The 12,838-nt window shown below is 47.7% G+C and overlaps 1 protein-coding gene across 1 annotated transcript in view; it reads left to right on the forward strand.

Moving 5' to 3' along the window:
• The first annotated feature begins 918 nt into the window (after positions 1-918).
• hcn2b (hyperpolarization activated cyclic nucleotide-gated potassium channel 2b) overlaps positions 919-12,838 on the forward strand; it is a 37,337-nt gene continuing 25,417 nt past the window's right edge. Inside the window, exons 1-3 of the mRNA XM_026342989.1 lie at positions 919-1,778; positions 2,773-3,196; positions 7,181-7,342. Coding sequence (XP_026198774.1) covers positions 919-1,778; positions 2,773-3,196; positions 7,181-7,342 — 1,446 coding nt within the window. The remainder of the gene's footprint in view (positions 1,779-2,772; positions 3,197-7,180; positions 7,343-12,838) is intronic.

Genomic DNA, 12,838 nt, shown 5'->3' on the forward strand with positions numbered 1-12,838 from the left:
CAACTCCTAAACCGGCCTTTCTATTGAGTTTTATCGACATGGATTGTGAAACTAGCTGAAGAGTGGATATGACTGATTATCTTGCATGAGATTAATCTTGGCTTTTAAATCCTGATGCAACTTCCCTGTGTGTGTGTGTGTGTGTGTGTGTTTAAGCTAAAGCAGAAACTGCAGCAGAATACAAAGCAATTTCTAAAATGATGGTGACAAATTTGAAAAGGCTGTGTACTATGGATTAACACACAATCTGCTTTGAGTCCTATTACAAAAAAAAAAAAAGCCTCAAATGCACAAGCTTGAGAATGTGCAATGAAGTATTTCTCCACAGGGTGGAGCCTTTTAACCGAGAGATGGAGCCTCTGGCAATTAGGGCAAACTACAAACCTAGAGCAACAGGTTTAGGAAAATCCAACTAGAGTCTGACTCAGTGTTCACTTGACCACAGCAGCAGGTGAATGACCCCGTATATTAACCTGTGGGCCTCCTCAATACGCTGGACCAATTAGTTGATGGCCAAATGGGAAAACCTGATCTCGTGACCTTCATTTGACACGTTTGACCCGCGGCTCTCATCAGGTGAGTGCATCTGTTCTGCTCCAACAAACCTGCTGCTGCTGCTGCGCACACGTTTTCTTCCCTATTGATTTTAAACGAGGGTCCACCTGTAGGCTCCGAGCTGCAGCCTGTGGGCAAAGCTCTCTCTTCCTCTCTCTCTCTCTCTCTCGTGTACACACACACACACACGCACAATAACAGCAACCAGGTTGCAGCCATAGCAACGCCACCGGTGCGCTGTCATCCTAAAGTGTGTGTGAATGGAAAACAGAGGACTGTTGCTGCTTTGAGCTCCTGCCTCCGCCACCGCCCAGTGTCGCCAGGTTCAAGGTACGGGAGTGGCTGGCTGCTCGTCTGCCGGTGATGGACGAGGCGGAGGACGGCGAGGAGGAGCCCAAATTCCAGCACCTTCGACTGCCTCGAGGATCCAGCTTGACCGCATGCGAGGATCATGGGAGCAGCCGGGGAACCAAGATGAAGACATTCACGCCAGGAGGCGGAGCCGCGTCCGTTGCGCGCAAAAACTCCAACAACAACGAGCAGTGGCTCCTGCAAGACGAAGACTCCACGCCTTTCAGTGCCAGCGGCAGCGCAGCCTCTGCTCACTCACACCAGAGGGATGCTGTCGGTGGCCGAGGAGGCTCAGAGTCGGACCACAGGGGCGGAGGGGATCCAGTCTCGGAGGCAGGCGTGAGCGCAGCGGGAGCCATCGGTATGATATGCAACAAAAACGGAGATTGTAGAAGGGACCCGACCAGTTCAGGGAGCCTCTCCTCGCTCATCTCGAGGCAGGAGAAGCAGGCAGATGTAGCAGCAGCTGCTGAAGACGGCAAGGGGCAGGCTGCGAGCACGGACGGCGCTGTCACTTCAGCGGGGTCCCTGACACAGGGGCCGGGGGCCGAGGTCAAGGCGGCGGCGATGGAGAAGAAGGACTCCAGAGTTTCTTTCTCCAACGCCCCGGCCAGTAAAGGGCAGACTCCGAGTCAGCAGTCGAGAAACTCTGTGACATTCACCAAAGCTGAGGACGGCTCGCAGATCGTGCCGGACGATGGAGACTCCAGGGGGAATCAGACGTACATGCAGCGGCAGTTCAGCTCCATGCTTCAGCCCGGAGTTAACAAATTCTCCCTGCGCATGTTTGGGAGCCAGAAGGCGGTGGAGAAAGAGCAGGAGCGCGTCAAGTCAGCCGGTAACTGGATCATCCACCCATACAGCGACTTCAGGTACGAGCCAAGTGAAGTTAAAGCTTCATGGGAGCTGAGAGCTGGCGTGCACGAATGATAAAGAGCATTGTGATGCCTGTTTGATTGTTAGTATGAGCAGTATCATTCCCAGTAGCCTAGTTTAATAAATAAATGATGCCCATTAGATTTCATATGTGCAAATATCAGCAAATATTCCCAGTGACTAAAGAAGGACAGAGCCCGTCACAGATCATATTCCACACTGAGAGACTGAATAGCAATAAAATAAAGATGTTCCCACACAGCTTTGAGCTTTAAACTAGTGCAAAACAAAACAGTGTTATGACGTGTGTCAGTAACAAACAAACAAACAAACAAACAAACAAACAAACAAACAGGAGGGTCATTTGTTAAAAGAAATCTTCAGGGTTGAATTGGGGAGAAAGTCTGAACGTGAGTTTCAGCACCGAGGACAGCTCCTACAGTTCTCCCCTAACAGGAATCCAGTGGTGAGGAGACACCCACAGTGTGAGCTCCCTGCTGCTCTGCACTCTGCACTCAGGTTTGAAAAGTTAAAATCGTGTTCATCACGACAGTGATTAGGCTCAACGTTATTCACGGCAACATTCATGACTCAGCAACACACCTCTGTCAGTTCCTGCCTCTGCTTTCCGGTCTCCCTCTTAGTTGGAGCTGATCTGACACCAGTGTAAGTTGGGCTTTGTCAACAAGAGTTCTGTGACTTGGAATGATTTGTGTTATTAGTACAAATGACACAATAATCGCTTTTATGTATAAATCAGTGTTAAGAGTCCTAAACCACTGCTCCATAACAGGATATAGCTGTTCATAAGAACCTCCTCCTTACTCTGATATTATGGGTAATGTCACCAGGGATGGTGAAGAGAATCTGATGCTGCAGAAAAGATTAGACAACTGGAACTGTTTTTGTATTTCTGCTTGTGTGTGAGAGATTGAATGGGGGACCTGCTCCACCTCTGACCACCTTCTCCCCGCTGCCTCTCCCCGCCAGGTTCTACTGGGACTTCACCATGCTTATGTTCATGGTGGGCAACCTGATCATCATTCCTGTGGGCATCACCTTCTTTAAGGACGAGACCACCACGGCCTGGATCATCTTCAATGTGGTGTCCGACACCTTTTTCCTCATGGACCTGGTGCTCAACTTCAGGACGGGCATTGTGTTCGAGGACAACACTGAGATCATCCTCGACCCCAAGAAGATCAAGAAGAAGTACCTGAAAAGCTGGTTTGTTGTGGACTTTGTCTCTTCCATACCTGTGGATTATATCTTCCTCATTGTGGAGAAAGGGATTGACTCGGAGGTGTACAAGACGGCCCGGGCGCTCCGGATCGTCCGATTCACTAAGATCCTCAGCTTGCTGCGCCTGCTGAGGCTGTCCAGACTCATCCGCTACATCCACCAGTGGGAGGAGGTAAGCGGAGGAGTTTTAGCTTTCGCGATTCAATCCCATGGAGAGGGTGAATGTTTGGATGTGACTTTTACCGTTAGATTAAAGTAGTTTGTGCTGAAAAATCAAGCATTATCACGTTAGTGCCATCAGAAATAAACAACACCAAAAGGAAGCAGAATGATTATTATTATAATAAAAACAGAAATAGCTACTTTAATTGTATAAAAAGATATGTTTATATTTAAAATGTTATAAATTATTTCTATTAAGTTTGTTATTTAGATGACATATTATATATCTATATATCTGACTATATATTTCTTCAGCTTTTCCATCGCGAGGCGTCCTAACATAGCTCGAAGGCAGACAGGAGGCACTGATGCAGCATCGCCATTATCTGTGAAAGAATGTGCAGACTGTCAGGAGACCTTCACACAGGAGTATGCTTTTAACATGAATCATGCTGATGAATGTTGGGGTCTAAGAGAAGCGCTCGTCAGCATCAGATCAAAGTCATCAGATCAGAGGCGCGTTGATTGTCACTGATGTTCTAGCCCAGGAGGAAGCTGCGCTCTGGACGCTTTGTCCGTCTCACCGTGTTCTCATTAATACAATATTGGATTCTAGCGCAGTAATTTCTGTTTGTATATCAAAACAATCCTCCTTTGCATAATTACGTCTTGAGGTTTTATCATGTTGTTGAGTAATAACCCTGATAGCTCAACTGATGCAGTTAAGGATTCATGAAAGATTCATCCGGGCCTGTCCGTGGGAAAGTGAAAAGGGATTTCCCAAGGAATGAACGCAACCACTGGGGATGCTAAATATATTTTTTTGTCTGTTTGTTTCATAACAACAGATGCATTTTCCACATTTTTCTAATTGTTGTAATGTGCCCTTACAGCCTATCAGGGCATTCAAGACAGCCGTAAACAGATACTGACTGAGTAGCTACTGTAATGCAAGTACACAAGCTTCACGGATTGCATTACAAGTCACAACACAACATTTATCTATAAACAGATGCATTATCATCCACCATATATCTTTATGCTGCTACATAGACAAAATTAACCTGGTGTCCTTTGTGTGTGCTTCTCTGAGGATCCTTATTTGGACTAACCAAGCATCTATGAATAAATGTGTGTGTTCCCTCACACTGAAAATAACCACTGCACTCCTGATTGCAGAGCGGTAATTTGAGCTCACCAAGAACTCTAATTACTGACTTAAACACACACAACCAAGCGCCCCCTTTGCTTCGACTCAGCCCTGCCCTGATCCGCTTAGTTCAGCTGAGCTCTGCTTCGCTCAGCTTGATCCAAACGTTGGCCGGCTGAGTTTCCCCTCTGCCCAGCTCAGCCCGTCTCAGCTTAGCTCAGCTCGCTGCTGTGGGGTGTCCTCGAAGATCCCAGTTTGGCCAGTCGATGATCCGGAATCAAATCAATCAAGAGCATTGAGGTCAACAGTATGTTTCTGACATGATCTTAGAATAGAGTGGCGTGTCTGTATGTTTGTGTATGTTTGCTGTGTAACTGACACAGACGCAGAGATAAGCATTGGGAATAACCAGAACAGTTTCCTGAGGCAGGAATCGAGGCTCTTCACTCACTGGCATGCCCAGAAGATGCCTTGTTCATCAAATAGATAATTGATGAATGGGTGGGATTGTTTGCATGAGTGTGGGGATTTATACTAAAGAAAAAAAAAGATTTCATAAGTTCACCATTTTTATTTATTTTTCATTTATAAATGTCGTCATTTGAATCATGTGGAACAGATATATCCGTGTATTTGACCATGTGTGCAGCAGAGATGAGTAGAAAGTTGTTTTTTCAGTCTGTGAACTGTCGTCACAGTAACATGCCTTGACCCAGATTGTGGTCTGACAATGACACATGACCGGTTGCTGTTGTGGTGTAGGGGTGGACATCCGCCCTGGAGCCTCATTAATCACGATGGGAATGCTTTCTAATCACAGGGCAGGGCTTCACAGTGTGTTTCCCTTTCTCCTTCTTCAAATTAGCTGAGGCCATTAGCCATTATAGGAGATACGGACACAAGTATGGAAGGTAGCAGCATTACATTTTACATATGAGTGGAGACCAGAGAAGTGTCGAGGTGTGTTTGACAGATGTATATATTCAGCATTACAACGGCGTAATGCTGAGTATACTGTATGTAGGTGCAGTAAGTTGGACGTATTGGGTGACAAGGAGGTGCTGAGTACACAGATACACAACACTGAATTGTTCCTCCTTTGTCTTTATCATAAATAAGGAATAAGACATTTGTGGGACTTTAAAAATTCATCATAGGTCACCATGAAAACACATTATACTAAAAGGGCCAGAGCCACAGAATCATTATGTGCTTTAGCAAGCGTGCTGCAGCTAGGGTGGAGGACAGCGTTACACCAGTTGGTCTCCTTGTGCTGGCACTGTAACCAACGAACATTTATACCCCGGGGTTCAGTAAGAGAGAAAGTTTTGATATTCCAGTGAGCTGTGAGTTGAAGGCCTTGAGGTCTCTGAGGTGACAGGGTGAGTCACCGAACGCCCTGGTCCGGCTACTCCCATGCTGTAAATTCACGACAGCGGCAGCCCTTTTATATCTCCACACACACGCACACATGCAGACACACACACACACACACACACACAGTATGGCCTAGTTCACATGTAGGACGACTCTCTTGTCCCCAGTGAGAGATGAGCCACTGGTTTTCATGTAAGAAACTCTCAAATTGGCCCATAAAGCCGAGCATTTCAGTCTGAATAAATATACGATATATAGATTATATGCAGACACATTTACACTGTCTGGCCTACTTCACTTGTAGGGCAATTTTCTTTTCCCCTAGTGGGCAAATATTCCTAGTATTCCTAAGCAAGGATTTCACACCACTTCTACGCACCACTGTGCACACATGCACACGGCGGTAACAATGCCTGGCCAATAGCCAACCGAGTCACAGTGAGTGGTGTTTACGAGGCCGTGACCGACACCTCCGCACAAATGAACCCTCCTAGCTGAGACGAGCGAGGCTAAGAAACAGCAGAGAGACAACAGCTTCGGCTGCTTATTAAACCTTCAGAAATATCGGATGTTTTTTTTTTCCATTGTACACCCTGTGTGGTTGTTCTTTTTCCTTTTACCTGATTATAATGTATCACTTCAGTCTGAACCATCACTCCACTAGGTCAGGGGAGGGATCTGCCCAGCACCAAACTGCACACCAACAAAGTCAGGGACTAGCTACTGTAGCAACAAAGAACTAAAAGAGAGTAAATATTGGACTTAGATTAGCCAGGTGGCCAAAAATACAACAAGAAAAAAAACGGAGAAGTTGCTCCGCATCTGTTAGATTATAGGCAACAATTTATCATATAAATAGGAGTTGTTTTTACATCTTGTCCACGTTATTTTAAAATGGTATTTAAGTCAAATTAATTCAGGTGAGGAATAATTAGGCTGCATGTCCGCTGGTGCCTTCACTTCGCTTCACAACATTAGGAAATGAAATGTCACTTTGACTGGTGTGAAGAATTCAAATGGGAAAATATGTATGTAACACCTTGTAACCGTCACAGCAGTTAGAAAGCAACATTATAATTTACCACTTGGAGTTTCTGTTTGCCTTGCATCTATAAGTGTAGTATTCACTCTCTCTGTTTTTGTTTTTTTACCAGCTCCTGAGGGAAATAGTTGTTTCTTTAGATGCTAAATGCTCCACTGTGTTCTCCAGCTAGTCTCTTTCTGTCACTTGGTGCTGAGCAGCGTTTTAAAGTTTTTAAGATGACAACAAAGAACTGACCACTTTCACATTTTATCCACATTGTCACTTGACTCTGACTGTTATTATAGAAATGTTGACCATAGGTCCTTTAATGACGATCTCTTCATGTAAATATCATAATAAATGGTTATTTAGTCAAATCATCTAAAAATACGTTCAAAGCACAGAGTGAAATCATGAACTACACTCTCTTCTCCTCCTAATAGATCTTCCACATGACTTACGACCTGGCCAGTGCTGTCATGCGAATCTTCAACCTGATTGGTATGATGCTGCTGCTGTGTCACTGGGATGGCTGCCTCCAGTTCCTGGTTCCCATGCTGCAGGACTTTCCATCTGACTGCTGGGTTTCCCTCAACAAGATGGTGGTAAGCAAAGTGCTCGGTGTGTTTGCGCGTTTTGCGTTAAGACATTCACAAGTCACACAATCGCATGGACATCAGTATGCAAGGGTGTTCAGAAGAACAGTTACTGCAAAAGTGGAACATAAAGCGTACTCCCCGTGGAGCCCAAAGGTGTGTTATTTGGCAGGCAGATGGGGAAATGGGATTTTAGTTAAAGTTGAGCCTGCACAGATGCATGCACAGAGGCACACACACACACACACACACACACACACACACACACAGGAACCGGCCTCAATTAAACCCTCTCTGGTTAAACCCAGGAGACACGCCACTGTACAGAGAGCAGGAGGAAAAGTAGGCCTTTTTTTCACTCGGTCTATACACAGTGTCACGTGATGTGCTCTTTAGCCACACTCTCTTCTTTTTCTCTTTCTGCCTTGATTATTTCTCACCCAGATGTCCTCCCTTCTTACTGGCAGGTCGATTGTGGCTCTCAGCTGAGACAATTAAAGACTGTAAATGAGTTTTTTTTTTTTTTTTTTCAAATAAATATTGTATGATAGGAAATCTCTGTGGAGGAACTGCCCATCGACTGATTGTTAAAAGCTTTTAGGCAAATTTTTGATTAATTGGGATGTCATTTCCCTGGTAAAGTCATGTGTGTGATGACTATTATGATGGCAACTATTGAAGGTTGGTTGGTAGATTTGAATCAGTGCCGTAAGGATTAAGTAGTTACCAGGCAGATTATTGCAGTGACACAGAGGACTATGTCTTTCCGACAAGCTATTGCATATTAGTAAGATGCATTTTATTGTCCCCAAGGACACGTTTGTCTTAGGCACAAATGCTACACACAGCTGCATACAAGGAACAAACAAAACCAAACAATTAAGTACATAATGTCCATGTGTACCTACCACACAAAGGACACACACACACACAACACACAGTTGTTACAAAACAGTAAAGGAAGAAAAACAGATGAGCACAGTCACTCATATCACACATGAGCCCAAATGTTAAATAATATACAGAATAAACCACCAAACAAAGACATTATCACAATAATAATATACACAATAAAAATAACATAGTAACCTGTAAAGTGACAACGCACCTTTACAACTATTAAAAGCCAAGATGTGCAAGGAGGTTATGTCCGTGATAAATAAATAAATCACATGTGCACTTTATTGATAATTTATTAATGTTTATTGGGATAAATTTGATTTTTTTTGTTACGAACAGGCTAACGAGCGGACCCAGAAGCAGAGAGACAACAAACAGAGTGGAATTTCCCAATAAGTTTATTGACAAAATACGTAATCAAAAATACAGAACAGACGTAATGCAATGTGAACAAAAGAACAAAACCCTCAAAAGGAGGAAAACTCAGGAACTCTGCAAAAGGCAGGCAAAACTAGATACTCACTAGAAAAGAAACCCGCAGTAATCGCAATTCAAACTGGAAATCAAAATCACAGCCAAAAGCTGGAAAAGAACAAAGTAAAAAGCAACCCAAAACGCAGCCGAAGCTGGAGCTAACAAAAAAACAACAGCAAACGCTGGGACTAACAAACGAAACCAGGCAGCCGAAGCTGGAACTAACATGAACAAAAAACGCAGCTAAATGCTGGAACAAACAGAACAAGTACAGCTACACTGACAAACTAACAGTACGCAAACTCACAAACCGTGGATGAAAAGCCAGAGGTCGGGGAAAAGGTAAATGGAGGAATCAGGATATGCACAGGTATGACGATTGACACACTAGCAAATGACTGACAGACAGACACCAACTTAAATACAAGACACAGTAATGACAGACACAAGACACCTGCTAAAAAACACACACCTGCTGCCACTCAGACCAGCCGAGACATGTCCCCAGAAGTGATGGGAAACAAAGAGGAAAAACAAAAATACAGAGACATCTGGGGACACTGCCTCAGCTGGCCAGAGGAGGGAAATGTAACAGAGCCCCCCCCCCCAAAAGTCGCCCCCCGGCGACCTAGGAGGGGAACTCAGGGTGGGCCCGGTGGAAGGCCCGCACCATGTCACGGTCCAGGACAAAGCGGGAAGGAACCCAGGACCGCTCCTCCGGACCGTACCCCTCCCAGTCAACAAGGTACTGGAGGCCCCGACCCCGGCGACGACACCGAAGGAGGCGGCGAACGGGGTAGGCAGGAGCACCATCAACGAGCCGGGCGGGCGGAGGGAGGCCGGAGGAGGGCGCCAGTGGACTCCGACAAACCGGCCGCAACCTGGACACATGAAACACAGGGTGCCCTTTCATACTGGCAGGAAGGGCCAGCCTAACAGCAGCAGGATTAATAACTTTAACAACCTTGAACGGACCAACAAAACGAGGGGACAGCTTACGGCCCTCCACCTTAAGAGGCAAGTCTTTGGTGGACAGCCACACCTCATCTCCCACCTTGTAAGCAGGAGCTGGCCTCCTGTGTTTGTTGGCCTGCCGAGCAGACCGGTCCTGCCCCCGGAGGAGGTGCCGGCGAACCCGATCCCAGGTGGAACGGCACCGCCGGATGAGGGCCCCAACAGACGAGACAGAAGCCCTGGCAGACTGTGCAGGGAAGAGAGGAGGCTGGTAGCCATATGCTGCCTCGAATGGCGAACAGCCCAAGGCGAAGGACGGAAGAGAGTTGTGGGCGTACTCGATCCAGGAAAGCTGCTGCGACCAGGTGGAGGGGTTGGTAGAAGCCATGCATCGCAGCAGCGTTTCCACCTCCTGATTAATCCGCTCCGTTTGGCCGTTAGTCTGTGGGTGAAAACCTGAAGACAAGCTGACAGTGGCACCGAGTGCCTGACAGAATTCCGCCCAAGCTGCCGCAGTGAACTGTGGGCCCCGATCCGATAAGATATCTTCTGGCAGACCGTGCAACCTGAACACATGGTCCACCAGAAGCATGGCAGTGTCCTTGGCGGACGGCAGCTTGGACAGAGGAACAATATGGACCAGCTTGGAAAACCGGTCTACCACAGTCATAATTACAGTCTGTCCATTTGAAGGCGGTAATCCAGTCACAAAGTCTAAGGAAATGTGCGACCAGGGTCGCGACGGAACAGGAAGGGGCCTTAACAAACCTGCAGGTGCTTGGTGGGGGACCTTATTGCAGGCGCAGACCCGACAGGCAGCCACGTATCGCTTGACGTCCTCCCTAAGCGATGGCCACCAGAAGCGTTGGGCGATCAGCGCTGCTGTGCGAAAAGCACCTGGATGACAGGCCAGCTTTGAGTCATGCCCCCACCTAAGCACCTGCGGACGAAGAGAAGAGGGGACAAACAGACGACCCACGGGACAACCATGGGGAACAGGAGTGACATGAGGAGCCTGTCTTACCCTCTCTTCTAGGTCCCAGCGGAGGGACCGAACGTTGACCGGGTTAACGATGTGTGGGTTGATGGCATCCTCCTCGGAATCCGAGTTCCCCTCTTCGAACTGGCGAGACAGAGCATCCGGTTTGCCATTTCGAGAGCCAGGCCTGAAAGAGAGGACAAAGTTAAACCTGGCAAAAAACAACGCCCATCGAGATTGGCGGGCGTTGAGTTTCCTGGCAGTCTTGATATACTCCAGGTTTCGATGGTCAGTCCAGACCAAAAAAGGCTGGTCAGCTCCCTCCAACCAGTGTCTCCACTCCTCCAAGGCCAGCTTGACTGCAAGCAGCTCACGGTTGCCAACATCGTAGTTCTTCTCTGCGTCAGACAGGCGGCGAGAGAAGAATGCACACGGGTGTATCTTGTTGTCAACTGCAGCCCGCTGAGAAAGGACCGCCCCGACCCCAGTACTGGAGGCATCCACCTCCACGATGAATTGCCTCTTGGGGTCAGGGAGGTTGAGTATGGGAGCAGAGGTGAACAAATCCTTCAAACAAACAAATGCTTCCTCAGCAGCCGAGGACCAAACGAATGCCATCTTGGACGAGGCGAGTACGTGGAGAGGGGCGGCCACCTTACTGTAGCCCCGAATGAACCGACGGTAGAAGTTGGCAAACCCTAAAAACCTCTGTAGCTGCTTACGGTCTTTAGGGATGGGCCAATCCCGGACTGCTGAAACCTTGGCAGGGTCCATAGACAACTTCCCTGGTTCCAGGACGAAACCCAGGAAGGTCGTTTTCTGTACGTGAAATTCACACTTTTCTGCTTTCACGAAAAGCTGATTCTCCAACAGGCGCAGAAGAACAGCACGGACGTGCTGGACGTGTTGATCAAGGGTGCTGGAATAGATTAGAATATCGTCCAGGTAAACAAAAACAAACTGGTTGATCATGTCCCGGAGCACGTCGTTCACCAGGGCCTGGAAAACGGCGGGGGCGTTGGTAAGACCAAACGGCATTACTAGATACTCATAGTGGCCGTTGGGGGTGTTGAATGCCGTCTTCCACTCATCTCCTTCCCTAATCCGAACCAAGTGGTAGGCGTTGCGCAGATCCAGTCTGGTGAACACTGCTGCATCCTGTAAAAGTTCAAAGGCTGAGGAGATGAGTGGCAAGGGATATTTGTTTTTGATGGTAATGTCATTAAGGCCTCGAAAGTCAATGCAAGGGCGTAAGGATTTGTCCTTTTTGTCCACAAAGAAAAACCCTGCTCCAGCTGGTGAAGAGGAGGGCCTGATGATGCCAGCCTGGAGGGAGTCTCGGATATAGTCATTCATAACTTGCCTTTCAGGGTTGGATAGAGAGAAAATCCTACCCCTAGGAGGGGTTGTACCAGGGAGTAGGTCGATCGCACAGTCGTAAGGGCGGTGCGGCGGCAGAGAAGACGCACGGCTCTTGCTAAATACCTCCTGGATGTCGTGGTAGACTGGAGGCACCCCGGACAGGTTGACTGGCATGGTGGCAGGCAGTGCAGTTCTGGAGGAGGAAGGAGGGTTTGCTGAGCGTAAACAGTTGGCTAAACAAAAGGAGCTCCAGCCTCTTACCTTCCCCGCTGACCAGCATACATGAGGGTTGTGCAGAGCGAGCCATGGGAGACCCAATAACAGTGGCGTATGCCTGCAAGAGATGACATTCAGCTCCAAAAACTCCTGGTGGTTACCGGACACCACCAACTTAGTAGGAACAGTCTTATGCTGAACAACATGTATAATATGACCATCTAGGGCTCGTACCTCAATGGGCTTACTCAGCCCCACAGTCCTGATACAGAGGCTCTGGGCCAGAGTGCTGTCTATGAAATTCCCCTCTGATCCCGAGTCAATGAAGACGTCGAGGTCCAACGACGCTTCTGGTCCAAACAGCTCCCCTCTAAGCACTGGACGAGGATGGGAGGACGTGAATGCAGTAAAGCTCGTCAGCGCCTCCCTGCTGCCTGACGAGCGCTGGAGTTTAACGGGCACTGACGAGCTCGGTGTCCAGTCTCCCCACAATAGAGACAAAGTCCCCCCAACAGGCGACGCTGCCTCTCAGCCGCTGGCAGACGAGTTTGTCCCAGCTGCATCGGTTCCCCTGGATCCGCCAGGAGAGTGGAAGAAGAAGCAGCCTGACGTCTGTCACC

This window comes from Anabas testudineus, chromosome 4, assembly GCF_900324465.2.
Source record: "Anabas testudineus chromosome 4, fAnaTes1.2, whole genome shotgun sequence".
Classification (NCBI taxonomy): Eukaryota; Metazoa; Chordata; class Actinopteri; order Anabantiformes; family Anabantidae; genus Anabas; species Anabas testudineus.